The sequence below is a fragment of the Eptatretus burgeri genome, chromosome 8, assembly GCF_056783735.1.
Source record: "Eptatretus burgeri isolate ZD-2024b chromosome 8, Ebu_testis_v1, whole genome shotgun sequence".
NCBI lineage: Eukaryota > Metazoa > Chordata > Myxini > Myxiniformes > Myxinidae > Eptatretus > Eptatretus burgeri.
The window spans coordinates 10,394,508-10,415,791 of record NC_140968.1 but is presented as its reverse complement, the minus strand read 5'-3'; the positions used below and the strand labels follow the sequence as shown (position 1 = coordinate 10,415,791).

The window sequence follows — 21,284 nt, the reverse complement described above, 5'->3', positions numbered from 1 at the left end:
GACAGGAGAGGAAGTCTGCGAGCCATGAGTGAAGATGGCCTTGGATACCATAGGAAGAGAGTTTGGTGAGCAGGGCAGGGTGCACGTGATATGTCCAGGGATACGGCTCGGATTTTCTGTCTGGCATTGAGGACCTCCATCCATTGATGGGAGAGCAGAAGCAACATATCCAGTGTAGAGTGACCTGGTACATCGTGTCCTGTCATTGGTTTGGTAAATAAATGGCCATAACTTGGGAAGCACTTGTCCGATTAATATCAAACCTTGAAAACGCACATCCACAGGTCCCTAGCAATATAGCTGGCAAGTTTCAATTAGATAGGACCAGTGGTTGTCGAGAAACAGTGGTCGCAGACACACTGACGCACAGACAGACACACACACACAGATTGCTGGAATTATAGATAGATATGAGCAGATGAGTGTGCTGGCAGGATAGCCGAGACCTCGAGGTACGCACACTCGCCTCTAATCTGTCTATCATGGGTTTGAATCTCGTCCCAGCTATAAACCGTCAGACGAAACAGCTATAAACTGTGTTTCACATGCACGGTGATTTATCAATGTGTGCGCCGTCCCTTGGATGGACGTTAAACTGGTCGTCCCATCTGCCAGCATTTGTTGGTGGATGTTGAAGATCCCACGTTGTCCTTTGTGAAGAGTACATGAGCTATTGCCAGTACCCTGAACAAATTACAAATTCCTACTCCTGCAAGGGGGCACTGCATCACCAGCACAACTGCAGCCACAGCAAATGATGCTCCCCGCAGGCATGTGCTGCATACTATCGAAGAAGATGAGTCGATGAGGTTTTGTACACTAAGGCGGCTTCAAGTTGACGTGGTCGTCTTATTGTTGAGCATGTAAAAGTAATACTTGCTGAAATTTTGCTCCATCATATTGTTTACATTGAGCTAGTTATACAGGAAGTGACATCGACAATGTGTCAGTGCAAGTTTTAGGGACTAAAAGACCTCACGTTTGATCAAAAGGCAACTCGTGTGACCGTTGAGACAGAACTTTTGGAGCGTGACCGGAGAAAGGAGGATGATTTCTTCAAGATTATGTTTTGACGCATTTTACAGACCTGGGTCCATAATTTCACATCACCGTGAAACTGAGTCAGTAGAGAACTATCTAGAGGATACTGAGATATCCTTGGTCTACACCACCAAAATAGTCAAGGTTCAGCCATCAGCCAGAAATCTTCTGACAAGAGTGTTTTGACGTCTCGCGTGTTTAATTCACGCGGAATTCCTTGAGCCTGAGAAGCCATGTATCTCCCAAGAGTATACAGTGACTTGTCGTGCAATGAAGTAAGACGAGCAATACATAGGTGGTGGCCATGTTGCTATCTCAGGTGTGTCTTTACCGCACGATAACGCTCATCCTCACACGGAGGATGTGACCGCAAATCCTCCAGCACAGATAGGTAGTGAAGCTCAAAACGACCCTCCCCCCCCCCCAAACATAAGTCGAGATGCATCACCTCGTGATTTTCCTCTATCTTGGACCGCTGTAATGACATCTAAGTTAACGAATGGCGATTATGTCAAAACACATGTCCTGAAAAGGCTGTTAGGGTTTACTAAAAAGTTAGGGTTTACTGACAAGGCTGTTAGAGCAAAGTTTACTAACCATGCAATCGTTGAATATTCGGACAAGGTTTTTTTTTTTTCCACCATCGTTGATAATGATTAACGAAAACAAATGGTGACGGAGAACAACCCGAAACATTCCAACTCCGTGGCCAAACAACCCCCTGGCACGGTGAAACGATGTCGATGAATCTGAGGTTTTCATGCCGCTCGCACGTCTCCGTGTATACGGAAAATAGAGATGATCTCATGAGAATATTTCACAAGGATCAATTCCGCTCGTACAAGGTTACATCCAGATAAACCATGTTGTTAAATTCGGGCCCATCACATTGCCAACAATTGCCTTAATCAATGAACTGTTTGTTTCCACTCAAACTTTTGGAGCGGAATTATTTTTGAAAAGCTGGCCTGGAATCAAGTTCGCCGTCTCGAATGGACTACAGCAATTCAAAACTAGAATGTCACCCGGCGGAGCGCCATACCTCCACGAGGAGCTGAACAGTTTACGTTTTGTATCCCACTGATCGGTCGGATCTGCACCCGTACCTTAACCAAAATCGAATCGGCTTGTTCTTGTCATATCCCCAACTCATCCACCAAGTTTCATCCAAATCTGTACACAACTTTTTGAGATATCATGCTATATATCGTTTTTGGCCTGATCTCTTGATGGTGAAGAATCACGAAAAAATAACTTCGAGTGTCCGGTTCTGGATCTTCACCAAAATCGAATAGCTTCGTCCTTGCCACACACCAAACCTGTCTGCCCAATTTTGTATGAATCCGTCGACAACTTTTTGAGATTCCCTGCTCACAGACAGACAGACATACAGACAAGCCGGTAGGCAGACATGGGTAGCCGATCAAGTCGAATTTAGTCGTTTTTCAGCCGTTGCTAGGCAACGGAGGACTCCATAGCAACGGTTCTTTCTCACACATAACTAGGACATACCATGAACCTACCATACCAGTTTCATGTATGTCTGATTCATAGTCTGAGATATAACAAACTGTTTTTTTTTTTATTGTTTTCGACCAGGGCTCATTCAAAGTCTATCTTCTCCGACAGTTTTCATAGCATCCGGCTGGAAATTTTTGACAATATGGCTGAATGTACCGCCCACAGTCGCTCGTGGCCCGATTTTTGATTTTCGAAAAAAATATATTTTTGAGATTAAAAAAAAAAATTCAAAGGTCCGTTGCTAGGCAACGGTGGTGTCCATAGCAACGGTTCTCATTTGCACACAACTAGGTCATGGTATGAACCTAACAACCAAGTTTCATCGAAATCGCCATTGTATTAACGGAGCACTGGACCGAACAAACCTACATACAGACAGACAGACAGACAGACAAACATATCGACAGAAATACTGATAATAATGGTAGACTAGATCGATTACCCAACAGAGCCTTACGTTGACGGTTCACCTTCGGTGGCGGGGGGGGGGGGGGGGGAGGGTAAATATGAAACTGCTGTTCGTGAGAAAATTATTTTTGCCAAATTGCACCATAACTCCAATCACATGCACTAATCCAGAAACAATTTCCCAATTCCCTTTGCAGGTCTATAGTGTCACCACCAACCATTCTCCTTCTTCCCATCGGTAGAATCACATCGCTGAGTCTATCAAGTCTTGCTCTTCCCTCCAGTCCTTCGAAGGCCTTGATGTGCAGCCATCTTGTGTTTCCTCCCATGCTTCCCCATTATTTTTCTATCATCGCCGCTCACCTTTCACCTACTTCGACATGCTCTCTGACTCTTTCTGTCTGCGTTTTGTTTGTAGTCGGTTGTGCAGACCGTTTGCTTGCTCTTCGTCCATCTGTTCCCTTCTTCGGCGTGCTCTCTGTACGTCTTTCTATTTTGACTTCAAAAATGTTTGTTCTTATCTTTTTTTCTTTTCAGAAGATTTTTGTATAGCTTCAGCGTCCTTCCATTGACGGTGGTCTTCGGCTTTGAGTGTTTGCTTCGTATTGTTTGACCATTCCATCCTGCCGTCATGTCTGTCGAGTTTTAAAGCAGGAGCAGTCCACTTTACGACCGGCATGAATATGAAGTTGTGAAAATCTCCGTGAACTTTGCACTTTGGCCCCTTTGAGTGGTGGTCCATGGTAATTCGTGCCTTGCAGAGATCTCTGCTCGGTTCTGCCTGCCAATCTGTCCTTTGATTGTTTGTCCTTTCTGCTCTGCTGTCTCCCTCTCTGTCGTCTTGCTATTCCACGAGCCTTGACCTCGGTATCGAGGGAGGCGTGATCCTCCCCTCCCTTTTATATGGGACCGTTTCTCTGGATACAACTTCAACGCGGGGACTGAAAATTCGTTTCTCGGCTTCTACTCGATGAAATTACCTTTCAAATTTCACAAGTTTAATCCCTTGTACGTCGAAGTAACATGTTCCAAATCTCAGCAACGGCCATTTCCGCATTCTTGAGGTTTTTTTTTTTTTGTTTTATTTAAAAAAAAACTAATAGTTCTAAATTTGATTCGACAACCCTGACACATGAGAATCACTGAGATGAACTGAAATAGCTATAAAGTCTGACTGTACTGCCCTTCAACTTGTCATGTTATATTTATTTATTTGTTTATTTACTTGTTTGCTTATTTATTTCCTTCCTTGTTCCTGTTGTTTATGTTGATAACAGGAGAAAGAAATCCAGAAGAAGTTCCCGGTATGTCATTCAACATGAAAAAGGCGGCTGGGAGTTTCCTTCTCGAGGTAGAGTTATGTCCATCTCATCTCATCTCATTTCATCTCATCTCATCGCATCCCTTCCCATCCCATTTCATCTCGTCCTATCCTATGGGATGACAGGATGGCTTCGAGGTGCGCGGACTCACCTCTAAGCTGTCTACCCTGGGTTTGAATCGTGACCGAGCTATAAACTGTCGTCCCGGTGTTTCGTAGGCAGGGCGATTCATCGATGTGTGTGTGTGTGTGTGTCGTCTCTCGGATGGACGTTAAACTGGGCATCCCATCTGCGACGTTGTCCTTCGCGAAGAGTAGGTGAGCTATCACTGGCACCCTGAACAAATTCCAAATTCCTGCCCTAACCAGCAGAGGGCATTGCATCAGCCGCTCAGCCAATGATGCCACCCTCCCCCGCATCCTTGTGCTACAAACGAACGAAGAAGAATCGTATCCTGTGCTATATCCAACCTATATTCTCATCCCAACTTATTCCATCTCATCCTGTCCCATCTCATCCAATCACATTTCATGCTACCTCCTCTCTTCACATCCCTCTTCGTGCACTCTATTATCATGAAAACCCGTCTCATTCCTCCTTTCTTTCTCCCACGCTTTGCTCATAAAGCTTTGCAGTGACAGAAAGGGCAGGTTTTTGGTATGACAGACACTTGCACTGGCTGGCTGAATGAGTCCATTGAATGTTCCAACAACGCTCGTAAGACAGAAGCAGAAAGAGAAAAGGGGGTGGTGGAGGGGGGAATGGGGGCTGAGCGGAAGGGGTGAGAAAAACAGTGGCACAACCCGTGCACTGATCTAAACGCCAGAGCAGCCCGATACTCGTACTCAGCACCTGCTCGCCCCATGCCGTCGGTTCTGGTTTTCCAGTGAGGACAGGATCATTCTCGCCATGCGTGTAAGTAACTTGGACCGGTTGGGCTAACATAGCGATCGTAAATCAAGTGTCCGAGCAGAACCCGGCTCAGCTTGTAGCTGCGCTCGTGCTCAAAGTGCTTTACCAGACCAGGTAAGTCATTTTGAGCGACAGCGAGAGTCAAAGTTCAGACTGAGAAGAATGAATTCCTTGATTTTTTTTTGTTGTTGTTGTTGTTGTTTGCCCCATTCACAGGTGAAACATGGAAGATGTTCTTCAGGAAAAGGATCACCAAACTCCGCAGGTACGTTTGCCAGGCTCGCACGTACGTGCATAAGCCGTGCTGGAGTTTCTCATTGTTAAGAACATAAGAACCGTTCGCCGGGAACCGAAACCGACGCTTGAAATGTGTTCGTGTCGATGCCGCTTCAAAAACATCTTGGGAATCGGTGATCTTATCCCGTGTCACAAAATACTCACAATGGCTGCCCTCATTCTGCACGATTACATCATTGCTCAGACAAATGATGTGATGCATCCGGGAGTCTTGGCAAGCATTCCAGGAATTGCTGATGTGGCTCGGAAATGAATTTCCCACAAGAAACTGTTACATCTTTCAGGGAGATCCTCCACGGAAGGTTATTGATAGACGAGCGAGATAATTCCACTCCGAATGTTAACTCCACTGCCGCGTTGTAAAAATCCTGAATGGTAGAGATAATCATTGTGCGCAGGCCTTATTTTGGTCATTCAGTTTTGAAATAAAGGAGTGAAAAGATGTAATATATGAAAGAATCCTCGTTCAACTGGGTATCCGAGCAACAAACAGAGCCCTGACTGTTTGACTGGGTAAGCAAAGGCAACCCTTTAACCACTGCCGCCCCCTCCAACACCCACACCCCCCTTCGCCCCCCACCCCTCCCATGTCACGCTTCTAACCTTTTCACTGTACTTGTTGCTCCGTAGGAAAAGTGTTTACTCGTATGTTTCCAGACACGGCAAAGGACACTTCCTCGGCATCACAGAGCAAGAGCCCAAAAGGAAAGGGGTCAAAGGTGAGACGTATTGAACTTCATCAGCCTCAATTGTGCGTCGTTTAACCGGCAGACAATTTACATCCAGCCACGGTTTTTGGGAAGCAATCGTACGTTTCGATGGATTGTAAGATGAATGTCAACCGCAACCAAGTGCAAATAATTACTGACTTTTGTTGGCCTGTTATTACTATTATTATTATTTTTCTCTCCGTTATTTTTATTTACTTGGTTGTTTTCGGATACACGAGGCTGTTGTGAGACCAGAAGTAATATTCTCACCTCATCATCAGCTCAAGATTGTGGAATCCCAGTTTTAAATCCCATTCACTGTGCTCATTTGTCTGTCGTCACCGAATGGACTTGTAATGTGGGGGAAAGGTACACAATGATAGAGGAGGAACTTTGATGCAGGAAGAGGTCATTTGGCCCAGCAAGACTGAGCTACGTCAACATCACATTCATTCAATCCAAAGTTAAGTTAACATAGTGGGGCAGTCACAGACAGTGCGACAGACACAGACATCACCAGGGTGTCCCAAAAGTCTGGATCCATAGGCAAAATTTTTATTTTAAAGTTTTATTACAGTAAATGCTCAAATTGACGGCCTTGGACTTCGCGACACTTGTTTATACCCTGAATACAGGAACGTTGAACATTTCTGAACCTAAAACGTTTAAACACTTTAACAGCGGCGCGTGTTATTGGATGCTTATCAGGATGCTTTCTATTGAATTCGGCAGCCACTCCTCCACGTGAAGAATCCTGTCTTGCGTACATGAGAATGAGTTCAATTCGATCTTCTACTGTTAGTTTCGAAGCCATCTTGGATCTGAAAGAAAAAGAGAAAGATCAAATTGTATATAAGGAAAAATGCCCATGGATCCAGACTTTAGGGACACCCTGTACGTACATATATACATATATAATAAAGGTTTTTTTGGAGGGAGGAGGTGAACACGATTGTTGGCTGAGGAAGGAACAAACACAGATGGCACATTCACCTTTTTGACGAGATCCTCTCACAGATATCACAACCATGACACATGTACGCAATCACCGATCCATACCACAGCTACCTACCTTTCCAGCCAATATCCGTGTATCTCTTTTGGCTCAATGATTGTAGGTACATCCGGTCCAGAGCGTTGGTTCTCCCGAAGCAGTTTCTTGGCAAAGATCATGTGCTGGGCAGTTTGTCATCCCTCTCCCAGCAGGAGTTAGGCCAGGAATTTGTACTTTGGCCATGGTGCCGGCGATAGCTCGTGTACTCTTCGCGAAGGACGCTGTGGGACCTTAAACGCCCACCAACGAATGCTGGCAGACGGGATTTCCCGTTTAACGCCCCCTATGAGGGACGGCACACACATTGATGAATCGCCCAGTGTAGGTACATACTAAACAAAATTCAAACCTATCAACTGTTTCCGCTGCCACTACCTTTCCAGGGAGACAATTCCATGCATTAACTACTCTGAGTGAAAGACCCCCCCGCCCCCTGCCTTACTACTGTCCTAACTTTCTTCTTCTTTACTCTCAAGTTGTGTCCCTGATCCTGTTACTGTCCATTCTGTTGAAAAAAAACATCATTATTTATTTTGTCTGAAGTACCCTTCATTACCTTCAACATCTCAATCAGACCCCATTGCAATTGCCTACTTTCATATGTATTAAGTCTTGTCTCCTTCAGCCGCTCCTCATAGCTGAGTCGAGCTAGACCTGGAATCGATCTAGTCACTCTATGCTGAATACTTTCGATGGCAGCTTTTTTCGGGAGAAGGGGGAGAGGAAGGAGGGTTAGGTGACCTTCCTTAATTCCTATGTCCTTCCTCAGAAGTGGTGACCAAAACAACACGATAGTCTAGATGAGGCCTCACTAAATTCCTGTTGTGTTAACACTCACTATCTCTTTTGATTTATAATGTAGTCCCCTGTGAATATATAACCTAAAACCCTGTTAGCTTTCCCAACATCTACCTGGTCCTGTATCTATTACCACCCCTAACTCTTCTCCTTTGTCACATGGTCCACAATTGCACATCATGTTATGTAATCCCTATTTCCATTGTTATTACCCATTCACAGGACCTTACATTTCCTTGTATTAAACTACGTCTGTCAATCTTTTTGCCCAATCTTTGAAACCATGCATTGACTTTCCAGAATCCAAACACCACTTCAACGATGTAACGTTGCACATGTCACAATGATTTTTGTCACGGGGAAGTACATTGCATCATTGGCGTCTTGCGCAGGCTCCAGTGATTGGCTCCGGCGGCAAGCAGTGTCGGATGCTCGATGAGCAGAGCCAATTGGCCGAAGAACACGATGCGGAGGCATCTGAAGGCATTGCAAGTCGGAGGAGAAGCGGAAAGCTGCGATCACGTCTCCCGACCCTCCGTGGACACGGGGGCAAGGGGGAACAGCGCAGCAAGGCGAGCCAACACAGGTGTGCATTACAGGCAGCTGTGTATTGCGAGGTAGTTCCACCATTTGCAACTGCCAGGCCCCACGATGTAATGCTTCTCCCTTTAATTGGGTAGTCGATCGAGTCGGAAAAAATAATTTTTGAGATTTTTTTTTTCCTACCCTTATTATCAGTATTTCCGTTGATATGTTTGTCTGTCTGTCTGTCTGTATGTATGTATGACTGTTCGGTCCAATGCTCCGTTAATACAATGGCGATTTCGATGAAACTTGGTTGGTAGGTTCATACCATGACCTAGTTGTGTGCAAATGAGAACCGTTGCTATGGACCCATCCGTTGCCTAGCAACGGGACTTTGAAATTTTCAAGAAAAAATCTCAAAAATTAATTTTTTTCAAAAATCGGGCCACGAGCGACTGTGGGCAGTACATTCAGCCATATTGTCAAAAATCTCCAGCCGAATCCTATGAAAACTGTCGGAGAAGATGGACTTTGAATGAACCCTGGTCCGAAAACAATAAAAAGACGAAGTTCGTTATATCTCAGAGACTATGAGTCAGATATACATGAAACTGGTATGGTAGGTTCATGGTATGTCCTAGTTATGTGTGAGAAAGAACCGTTGCTATGGACCCTCCGTTGCCTAGCAACGGCCGACTACCCATGCCCGCCTACTGGCTTGTTTCAATTGTGCGTTGGTTTGATTTCTCTTGAATGCAACAACTTTTCTTTTTTACTAAGTACGTACGACAAGGGGTACCCGGCGTTGCCCGGTGCTGTTCTAATCCTGTTAGCATTTTGAAGAAATATAATTTTGTTTTTTTTCGATATTTTGGTAGCGGTCTAAAACGCTTCTCGACACGCTCTAAGGAATGGGGTCGGGGATCATTTAATATTACCTTTCACATAGCTACAAAAGCTTAGGCACGATTTCAAAAAACAAAATCCAAATTATCATTTTTGCCAAAAACTCTCCCAGGCACTCACTGACGGACCTCTGAAAGTTTGATGAAGATCCGTTTGGCCATCTTTGAGAACAATGGCGACACACGCACACACACACACACACACACACACACACACACACACACACACACACACACACCGAGAAACCAGCATCTCTCTTATTGTATGGATGTGTGCAATTCACCAATTTGTTCTTGGCAACATGATGCAAAAGTGATGAACCTTTTTACATGCAGGAAATAATGGAACTCTTTCCTCGAAGCAAAGCAGCTCGGTGGTTTTAGTGGAAAAAGTCACACTGCTTTACTTCAACGGTGGCTTCAATCCCCCCCTCCCCCCTACAGGCCGTTCAGAGCAAGATATCAATCATTCTGTCTGCACAACAGTGGTGTGATTCTGTTCGTGCTCGGCATGCAGCGTTTGAAGCAGTTCACATCAACTATCAAGTCATAAAGTAGATTAATAATGAATAGATGAAAAGTTTCCTCGGTTTCTTAAAAACACATTTCGTACGCGAGAGATTTATCGTTCTGTTCACATGCTTCTGGCCATAAAACCCCCAACTACTCCCCACCCTGGGATCCGTCAATGCGCTATATCGTGATCGAGTTTGCATGCAATTTATAAAGAGCAGCACCACGGAGGTTCCTCATCGTCACTAACACAAGATGGGCAAGCATGTGCAGATAGTTGTCCTAATATATAAAGGAGGGGGGAGGTCAAAATGTTTTCCCCTAGACTGCCTAGAGCATGAATGATTGGTCCGGCATTGACAAAACCTTTTCTATGTAGTTTCCAGTTGGCGTCGTATAATTCTCAACCACATGTGGATCACTTTCCTGATGCCATTGGAACAGAAGTCATATTTTGGCTTTGAAGCTTTTTGAAAAGGGTGGTGTCATGTGTCAAACAATTGTTAATTTTTTTCCCCCCAGCATAGTTTCCTTTAATTAGTCTTTATCCCCACGCTTAAAAAAAAACAAAAACCAAGGCGATATTGTTATCTGTCTGTCTGTGTTTAGTAATGAAACTTTGTATGTACAATCAACATTGGGGGGACGCATGAAATGTGTAGCAATTCTTTTTCGATTTGACCCACGATTCATGCCCCCAGGGGGTGGGGACTTTGGGTCATGGGTCAAAATGGGGGGAAAATTTCTTTAACTCTGAATTTTGATATTACGTCTTTCCTGGTGAAACTTTTTTTGACATCTTTCAACTTTGCTTTAAATGGAAAGCGTGGGGCTTTGTGATGGCGAACCCATTGACTTCGCTCTAGTTTATTTTGCTGTTGCCTCGATATGTGAAAGTCGTTTCGCCGACTCCATATTGTGTCACGGCAAACAGCTTCTGGTGAAGTAATGAAAGCTCCCACGGTCATTCCGAATTGCAATTCCAATAGTCCCAAAACTGGGGTTTGGCTTTCATGTTGCAGCGGATAACTTCTCGTAAATACTGCTGCAACTTATAGTGGAGCAGGTATTGAGATAATTAAATTTACAAACCATTTCCCACAAAAGACTGATAGCTGTGCTTTGTTGTATGGCAAAGCAAATGTGAGTGGAAAGTATTGTTATATTTGGGGAGGTAGATTGAGGAATTTCATTTCGGATTGAGGAAAGTTAGGATTGTATAGAATTGCTTGGTCCGTGGACGTGTAGGAGAAATATCGATGTAAATTAAGTAGGGAGACTGTGAGCGTAAGTGTTACGGGGTGGTGCTGTGTTAATGAGATAGGGATTAAGTCCAGTTTCCCCAGTATGTAATTGCCCCCCTGTGACCTCCTACGTTTTTGTATTTACAAGCCGGCAATGAAAGAATTATGTTTTTACAACAACAACCGAGCCAAACGTGCCGAGCAGGGAGGAGCCCCGCCTTCCCGGTTTTCATGCGAACAAGCCATGCCCGATGATGGAAGAAGGGTGAAGTTTGAAGAGCAGAGAGTAGTTGTGAGAGAAACATGGCTGGGATGGAGGATCTCGCTTTGTTCTCCTCTCGGCACGACAAAATAACTGCGTGATTCTCGTGTCGTGCTGTAAATTTGCCCGCGTGCTGGGCAAGACGCCAGTCATTGACTGTTCGGCTGAACCGTGAAGTGTGTACATTTCAGAAGCGAGGGAGAAGAGTTTGTCTCTGGAAAGAGAAGAGCGGGGAAGCCGCTCGTGGCAGGAGCAGAGTGAGGTTAATCTGTCTCGCGTGGGCGACAAGAAGGAGTCGAGACGAAGGCTAGGAGCGAGACAGAAGCGAGAGAGGCAGGATTGGCGGTCAAAAGAGAAGGGCATTACAGCCGGCTTAACCTCGATGCGGTGAAGAAGACCGCACGATTCTTGGGCTCGTGCTGAGGCAAATTGGCTCACGTGGAGGAGCAAGACGTCGGCCATCGACTCTTGGGCTAAATCATGTAGGACCAGCGCCAAAGCCTCGTGTCGAGCTTTCGGGGGAAAGAGACGGCGCCATTTTGCAAAGCAGCAGCGTCGGTGAGGACGATCGATGCAAGAAGCTGCACGGCGTTTTCTGAGCCTTGGCGTTGAGAATTGCCCCCTAAATTACCTCCCGTACATTTCCCACCCAAAGAGCACTCGGCGCCATTTTGGGGCACATCTTCCTGCGCAGCTACGAAGCAGTTTGGTGACTTTCATGCCACTGAAACTCACTCCTGGACCCGAAGCTAAGTGCTGAAAAAAATTAGATTTAGGTTATCTTACGTCTTGATTTATTTCCATTATAGTTGTTGATTTTCTGTCTATTGCTAAATAATAATTATTATTAAATTGCTGGTGTCCGTGTGTCCTTTGTGAGTTCAAGAGTAAAACTCCTGTGCTGTGCTCCCATCCTGGTGAAGCGCCAAGCTGTTTCTTTCCGGCGCGTGCCAGAATCTCCGAGAATCTCGGCTGTAATCCCCCAAGGGAGAACTGTTTGGCCACCCGTCCAGGTAGGGGTAGACCCACTGGACACGGCAGTATGGTTTTCCGTCCATGGGATTGCAGCTCACCTGGATTCACATCACATTATGGAAATACACGTCAATGTGCCGAGCAGAATTTGGCAAGTGTCGTTTTTATAAAGTCAATTTCTGTTACACGAGTTCAATTAAAGTTGAAGCCAAGTGCCAGTTCAATGTGTGGGGTGGAATGGTATGATTGGTCCTTAAAGTTGTAAATGGTGGAACTGTGCCTTCAAATGAAACAGGTTTTTTTTGCTACAAAATGACCAGGAATATTGGACTGTGAATTGTTTTCAGATATATTATATCAGTTGGACTTTTGGATCCACTTACTAACCGTTTAAATCGGCGAGTGTTCACATTTGCCGAGTTTGTAATTGAGCTGTATTCCCTTGCAATGTGTTGAAGATGGTGTCTGAAATACCTTTATGTTTATTTTTGTTTGCTTAGTGATGCACCTTCTGAAATGAAAGATATGAATCCTAGCCAAGGTCCAAGCACCGGTCATGCACCTGCAAACGATGAAAGCGGTAGGGATCAGGCCAAACTCGAGGCCTCAACCCCGACCAAAGAAATGGCAGTATCGGCATGGGATGGGGAGGTATGTGATCTTGTATGGTGGTGGCCACCGGCCATTTATAATCAAGGAAGTTCACGGCAAAATGTGGTTTAACAAGATAACCGTGTGAGTGTTGCACTTTCGATGAATCAAATAATGTTTCTGATGTCTTTATGTGTATAACCAAGAGAGCACAAACTAGCTCATTGAATGTGTGCCAAATCATAAAGGCTTCATACCCCACGATGCCGTACCAGAATTGCAGATTATTGTTGTAGACAGGAATGGGAGTGCAGTTGCAGACAAAACGGAGGCAACTAGAAGGGCACTCGGTGGAGCGCATACCTCCGCCACATAACGCCTGATCCACGAGAACATATCAAGCCCAAGAAAATTTTTGAAATATCTTGTATATCATTTTTGGCTCGATCTCTCAATGGTGAAGAATCACTTTAGTAATTAAATAAACCTCGTATCCAGATCCAGATTCGGATCTTCAACAAAAATGAATCGATTCTTCCTTGTCACACACCCAAACCTGTCCACCAACTTTTATCTGAATCCGTCCACAACTTTTTGAGATATCCTGCACGGAAACAAACAGACATATAGGGGTGAACACGGTGGCGGAGGCAACGAGACCTTCTCATGAAATAAATGAACTGAAGCGAAACATTTGATGGAGAATAATATTTCTCTGATCAAAGGACAAGGATAAAACTTTATTCTCCTTCTTAATTGGCAATATTTTGGTGATTATGGCACTGTCGCTCCTCCTCGTGCGATTTCCGAAAAGGTTGGGGTTTGACACTCGGAGAGTGTGTGTACTTGGCCAAAGTCTTTGACGAACTGGCCGGCAGGGCTAACTTTTGGAGGAATTTGCAATTTGTTCAGGGTGCCAGTGGTAACTCACCTACACTTTGTTGGAAGACAGCGTGGGATCTTTAGTGTCCGCCAAAACGAATGTTAGCAGACGGGAGACTCAGCTTCATGACCATCTGAGGAGCGGCACATTCATTGAACCGCGCCGCGGTTAGTCATTTCGACCCAAGCTAGTCATTTCAAAGGTAAGTTGATGGCATGTTATTGCATGCATTTAATGTTGTACACCGTATATTATGGAAAGTTTGAGCAAAACGGAAAGTTTGAGAAAGTTTGAGCAAAAGCAGAAGAACAAAGATTCAGAGTTTTTTGGAGTGGTATTTGCTCCTTGGGTAGGGTCGTTAGGTAGATTACAGTAAATGCGAGCAGGTTGGGAGGAGAGGGGCAAAACCGATATTGCTTACTTTAACAGGACTGTTTGTGTTACACACCTGCCAATTGAGATACACTGTGCAACTAATATGTTCATAACACTTCCTCTTCACCTCCTTTTCTATCCCTTAATTATTTTCTTATCAGGTTGATACAAATGACATGGTGAGCAGGCCAAGGTCGCAGTCGGATGCCCACACATCTGGAAGATCTTTCTTGGGCAAAGGTTCGACGCTGGATGTGGGTGCACATACTGGCCCAGCATTCCAGAGTGAGTGAGCACAGGAGGGTGAGTGAAGGAGAGTATCGCTTAAAATGGAGAGAGGGACAGACAAAGAGCGATTGAGCTAATCCTGTGGATTCTCCATTCAGGTGATTATGGGAACTCATCAACGTGTGCGCCGTCCGTCGGATGGACGTTAAACTGGGCGTCCCGTCTCCTGGCGTTAGTCGGTGGATGCTAAACATCCCACGGTTTCCTTCTCGAAGAGTAGGCGAGCTGTCGTCGGCACCTTGTCCATAATTCTAAAAATTCCTGCTCTAACTTACAAGGGGCGCCGCATGAGTGGCACAGGTGTGCCCCCAGAAAATGATGCTCCCTGTAGCCATGTGCTGCATATGAAGGAAGAAGAAATCTCTGACTGGTCAACGTCAACGACAGTCAACAAGCGTGCGGCATCGCCTTACTTTCTGCGGCACGTGTGACGTGCTCATCTCAGACGTAGGACAGAAAGTTGAGGACAGGGAAAATAGTCTTCGAACTTTATCATGAACATCATGTCCATGCTTGTTTGGTTACCTTGTGGGTTTTTTTTTTTTTCAAACATAATTTCGTGTTTTTTTTTTTTATTGTTTTTCAGAACCTCGATCGATGAGCATTCCTTCTGAGACGAGGTGAGCAAACCGCAAGCTCACCATTCCGCACCTCCCAGCCCTTTGCTGTTCAATCCAGGTGTGCAATGTGACATAAAGTTAATGAGCTCATTGTAAGAGGCTGTCGTGGAATTTCGGCTTGAGTTGTGAGTCTCGGTTGGGATTTTCTGTAAATATTTCATCGTGGCCTCAAACGTCCAAACGTACGTGTCAGCGACTTAAAGCTCGTGCCAATATGAGCAAGGTTCCTAGAGAACAGAATCTGATTGAGCTTGTGTCTCCTGCTTCCAATGCCACTAATTCTTTGTTGGGTTAGGCTCCCTTCATTTGCCCATGAAGACGTGTTCACCGAGGTGTGGACTCCTCCACCGTGCTCCCCAGGAAGTTCGTGCTCATCCCTCACTGACCTCGTTGAGAGGTGATCACAGCTTACAGCAGAGGCACACACACATATTTATGACAAAAGCATACTGTTATTTCAGGGCAGGAATTGGTAATTTGTTCAGGGTACCAATGATGGCTCGCCAACTCTTTGCCAAAGACATCGTGGGATCTTTATTGCCCACCAACTAATGCCAGCAGATGGGATGCCCGGCTTTACGTCAATCTGAGCGATGGCATTCATCGATGTCTCACCCTATAAAGGCAAACGCACAAAATATTTTCAATGTGTTGAAAGAACCTTGTAATTAGCACCGTTATGGTCATACATGAAGCATGACAGCAACACAAGGAAGGTTGAAGACCCTTTACTGCCAAAATGTATCCGACTGTCCATAATAATACTTGTGTGTGTGTGTGTGTCTGTCTCCTCCATAACTCCAAAACCATGAAACCTAGCAGCCTGAAACTTTGCATGCATACTGAGGGAACTCCAAGGGAGTGGCTGAAAATGGCTGAAAATTGGGTGTTTGGGTTAATTAAAACACCCCTTTTGAAGATAATTAATGGCATTATTAAATTAAACCGAAATACAGGCTTGCATGGGAAACTTGAGTGGAAATGGAAACACATGTGTTCCATTGTCTTAGTTAATTATGGTAAAAGTTTAAAATGTAACCTTTGCCTCAGAGAGTTCCATTACGAGAGCGTGTGCACAGAATGGCAGCCACAGTTCGAGTCTTATCCCTCAAGGGAAGCCCGTGTTGTAATCTCTTTCAAAATGGTACTTGTTGTTTGAAAGTGACGGGTGGTATTGCTATCCTCTTAGAACATGCTGTTTTAACGTACCCCATTTTGTTCAACCCTGTACTAATGCTGGCAGATGCCACCCCCTCCCCAGCCCCCGTCCCACTTCGGTCAAGTCCCCATACTAAATGCAAGTCAAAACTCTCCTCTCCCCCTTCCCCTCAAGTCCCACCACCAAATGCAAGTTGAGAATCCCTCCACCCCTTGCTCCCCTCAAGTCCTCCTTCCAAACGCATGTCCAGAACACCCCTCCCCTCTGCACTTCCCCCATACCGCTCCTTGCACCCCCTTCTTCTTCAAAATGTACCCTTCGTTCCAGAGTGGGTACACAGGGTGGCAGCTGCAGTTCGAGTTGCATCCCTCAAGGGAAGTCCTTGAGGGATGCGACTTGTATTACCTTGTGTCCCCCGACCAAATGCAAGCCAAAACCCTCACTTCCCCCTTCTGCTCAACTCCCAATACCAAATGCAAGTCAAGAACCCATCTCCCCCATTTCCCACTCAAGTTCCCCTTCCAAACGCAAGTCCAGAACACCCCCTTCCCCTCCCCACTTCCCCCCTTCTGCCTCCCCTCCCTGCTCCCCCGTCCTCCTCTCTCCAACCCGAGTCCTCACACCCCTCCCTCCTGGAGTGTAAAGCGACATGCGATGAGGCATCGCTTTTCCCCATTCCTCGCTTTCACCCCCTTCTTCACTCCCCCTTCCTCACTTCCCCATTCCTCACACCCCCCTTCCTCACTCCCCCTTCCTCACTTCCCCATTCCTCACACCCCCACTTCCTCACTTCCCCATTCCTCACACCCCCCTCTTGACTCCTCCCTTCCTGACCCCACCCCCTTCCTTGCTCCCCCACTCCTCCTAGTTCCCCCCTCCCTTTTCACTGTCTCCACTGGTTCGGTTTGTTTTTCATTTGCAAAACCTAAGATTTTCCAAGTATATTGGTTAAGTCGATTTTGTTATTGGCTGCTCTTAGAGAACCCTTATTCTGGACATTTCCATCTGTCTGTCTGTCCGCGAAACTTTGGTCAAGCCTAGGGGCTAAACCACTCAACCGACTCCAATGAAATTTGGTAGGTAGGACCAATATTTCTGGGAATCGTGTGTTTTCGAATATGGGACCCCAGGCCCTCGCAACGGCCCTTTAAAGTGGTCAAAAACTCGAAAAAAAATTCGAAAAATCGAAGCTTGGAGTTCTGTGCGCAATCTGTCTAGCTCCCTTCTTGCCAATTTGCAGCCCCAACAAAAATATATTTGTAGGAGGAGATAGGTTTTGGGCGAGTACATGTCGAACATTTCAGAAATGGTTAATTGCGAATATCTCTAAGAGAAAGAGTCTGATTTTGATGAAACTTGGGTGAAATGTGTACAATGTGGCTAGCATGTACACAAAAATGAATGGGTGCTCTGCACACCTCCGTTGCTAAGGCCGAGGTCACATTCGCCACGACGGCCATGGAGTCTCCAAAATCTACGGCCACGAGCAATCATACGGCGGCCGCAGTATTTCCACGGTCACACAATGTAGCAGTCACATATGTTTTTATTTTTCGGGGAGCCGCACGGCGTATTTAGAAATTGTGGAGACCGAAAACGTGGGGGTGCCGTACGGTCTTTGATTTGATGTCACACGGTGACCTTAGGGCGTTCCTGCGGAGGCCATATAATTTTCAAGGCAGACGCAAGGTGCCCACAAGGCGACCACAGGGGACCGCAGGGGGGCCCGAAGGCGAACGTGCAGCCAAACGGACGATAACGAATGGGTTAATTATTTATTTTTTTTACCAGTTTTTTTTTTTTGGCTTGTCAAATTGCTACGGCGAACGTAGAAATGAAAAAAGTTATAACTCCGCGTTATAATTCCAAGGCGACCTTACGGCCTGTAAAATATAGCCATACGGCGTAGGGCCACCTCAGAAACTCTGCGGCCGCCGCACGTTTCTGTCAATTCAGAAGGCGTACGGCCACCGTATCTTCGCCGTAGAGTAAATGTGACTTAGGCCTTAGTTCTTAGAAATTGTGGAGACCGAAAACGTGGGGTTGCCGTACGGTCTTTGATTTGATGTCGCACGGTGACCTTAAGGGGGCCCTGCGGCAGCCATAGAATTTTCAAGGCAGACGCAAGGTAGCCTCAAGGTGCCCGCAAGGCGACCGCAGGGGCCCTAAGGTGAACGTGCGGCCAGACGGACGGTAACGAATGGGTTAATTTTTTTTTTTTAAACCAGTTTTTTTTTCGGCTTGTCGAAATGCTACGGCGAACGTAGAAATGAAAAAAGTTATAACTCCGCGTTATAATTCCACGGCGACCTTACGGCCTGTAAAATATAGCCAAACGGCGTAGGGCCACCCTGAGGCCACTGCAGAAACTCTGCGGCCGCTGCACGTTTCTGTCAATTCAGAGGGTGTACGGCCGCCGTATCCTCGCCGTAGAGCAAATGTGACTTAGGCCTTAGCAACAGCTAAAATACTTTATCGTACATCGTACACTTATTGTGGACTGTACAAAAAAATCAATACCTCTGAAACTGGACCTCCGAGGGACCTGTTTTTTTTTTTGTGCCCAAGGAGAATGTCTTACAGCATCATATAAAAAAAATAAAATCTTTCGCGAATACATAGATGGAATTACCAGGGCTGCCATTTGTTAGAGTCTCTTTGGAAACATGCCTGAAATTTCACAAGGCGGGTTTCTGGGCGCAAACTAAGAGGGTTGTGATAATTATATTTATTGTGCTAAATTGATTGATCGCATGTACATGAATATCGGCTCGTCGCGTCGGCCAGCTTTCCATCCAGAGCGAGCAGCCATGTCGCCTACTGGCTTGTTCTGTTTGTTTGTCTGTCTGTCTGTCACTGACAGGTCACAATTTTCAACCGATCTTCACCACAAGGTGGTGTTTGTCATAAGGAAGAAGGCTATTGTTTTTGAGGTCAAAAGGTCAAAATGCCAGCATCGGCCAAGGGTCAACAACTTGGGTTGTATTTCTCAAATCCTCAATTTTCATCCGATTGACTTGAAATTTGAAGAGAATTTATATTTCCGGTCGCTGAGTCCAACCACCAATTTTTCTCAGGTGAACATGGACCAAAAGGTCAACAGGTCAACAGCTGTTGACAAAGGTGGTATTTCTAAATCCAACAAAGGTGGTATTTCTAAAATCCTCAATTTTCATCCGATTGATTTGACATTTGTAGACGATTTATTTTTCAGTTCACTGAGTTCAACCACCAATTATTTTTGAGGCCAACCTCGGCCAAAAGGTCAACATAGGCCAAAGGTCGACAACTTAGGTGAGATTTCTGAAATCCTCCATTTTCATCGATTGACTTGAAATTTGAAGAGGATTTATTTTTCTCTTCACTGAATTCAACCAGCGAATTATTTTGAGATCAACATAGATCAAAAGGTCAACATAGGCCAAATTCTAAAATTGTCAATTTTCATCCGATTGACTTGAAATTTGAAGAGGATTTGAATTTGAAGAAATTTGAAAAGTTGCATATTTGGTCATTGAATTCAACCACCAATTATTTTTGAGGTCAAATTTGTTTTCTGGATTTTGTAAGTATCGTGCTCTGCATGACACCTTTTCATTATTCTGTTTGTCCATTTGTTTATCTGTCAACTACCTACAGGTCTCAATTTAAACCGATATTCATGAAACTTCACCACCTGGTAGAATTCGTCATAAAGAAGAAGCCTATTGTTTGAGATCAAAAGGTCAACATCAGCCTAATTTCTAAATTTGAGAGATATGGCCAAAAATTATATCATGATATGTCAAAAAGTTGTGGATGAGTTGGTTAGGTTGCAAGAATAAGCCAATTCAATTTTGGTTCAGATACAGCCTATCATTGGGATACAAAACATAAACTGTTCAGCCTGGCAGAGGTGTGCACTCTACCGAATGCCTTTCTAGTTTTCAGGGGTTTGAGTTTGAGATATTTCACTGTATAATCACTTAGATGGAACATATTTCGATATTACCAAGCTATACTACAATGAACCGCCCAGTGTCATCCTTGCCATGGTGCTGCTTTGGTAGCACCGAACCACCCTTCTGGCAGAGCACCAGACAGGCTACAGTTAATCAGTCTTTTTGGTGAGGCACATTTGTGTCATCCACGTTCCCTTTCACTTCAATCACGAGTGATCATTGCTTAAGCCATGACCTTACTTGTATACCTTTTTGCAGTGTCGAGGAAGAAGCCAGCGCTGATGATAGAGGCAAGGCCGAAGGGGCACAAGAAGGTGGCGGTACATGCGTACGTCGCACACTCAGCTTCTTACGGAGCCGCATGGGCAGCTCAAGAAACTGGGACAAGGTGAGATGGATCTCTCCTTGAAAGAATGCATATTGATGAGTTAGCTCTGCATACGCAGTGACCAACAGCTTATAACTACAAGACGTGCGTACATTTGAACCAGGAACCGAGGATGATACGTAAAGTATGTCTCTTGTAAAAGCAAACTCCTGACGTCACGTAAGCGCTAATTTGTCCCTATTCCTGTAAGCTGTCCTATTTGAGTGTGTTTTAGCACGACGAAGAATCCAGGTTTAAGTACACCAATTGTTGCAACCTCTGCAAAGACTATTTGCTTTTTAATTATTTTTTTTTACAATGTCCATCCTTCATATTTCCACATCGATACAAAGTATTTCAGGCTGTGCCCCAATCAGATAATGTGCAAAGTTAAGGAGAGATTTGCTTTTTAGATCTGTGCAAACTGGGCTCGTTTGTAAATTTCATTTTTGTTTCCAGATAGTCTGGCCATCTGTTTTCCATTATGGCAGCAGTTTAGCAAGTCAATTACATTATATGGCACACAGATGGCACTGCAGGTTTGACTTAAAACATTGGCCTGTTTGTTTTGCA

At 45.0% G+C, this 21,284-nt stretch overlaps 1 protein-coding gene across 5 annotated transcripts in view; it reads left to right on the top strand.

The window, feature by feature from the left end:
* Positions 1-21,284, top strand: part of LOC147021076 (rho guanine nucleotide exchange factor 2-like) — a 174,660-nt gene that overhangs the window by 33,566 nt on the left and 119,810 nt on the right. For 4 of the 5 annotated variants that reach the window (XM_085890811.1, XM_085890812.1, XM_085890809.1 and 1 more), the window contains 9 exons: positions 4,248-4,321; positions 5,421-5,469; positions 6,159-6,220; positions 8,456-8,649; positions 12,988-13,138; positions 14,498-14,621; positions 15,211-15,244; positions 15,540-15,641; positions 20,603-20,732. In XM_085890811.1, coding sequence (XP_085746937.1) covers positions 4,248-4,321; positions 5,421-5,469; positions 6,159-6,220; positions 8,456-8,649; positions 12,988-13,138; positions 14,498-14,621; positions 15,211-15,244; positions 15,540-15,641; positions 20,603-20,732 — 920 coding nt within the window. Of the gene's footprint in view, positions 1-4,247; positions 4,322-5,104; positions 5,208-5,420; positions 5,470-6,158; positions 6,221-8,455; positions 8,650-12,987; positions 13,139-14,497; positions 14,622-15,210; positions 15,245-15,539; positions 15,642-20,602; positions 20,733-21,284 lie in introns of those variants that run through there. The other variant, XM_085890814.1, reaches the window with a different exon arrangement.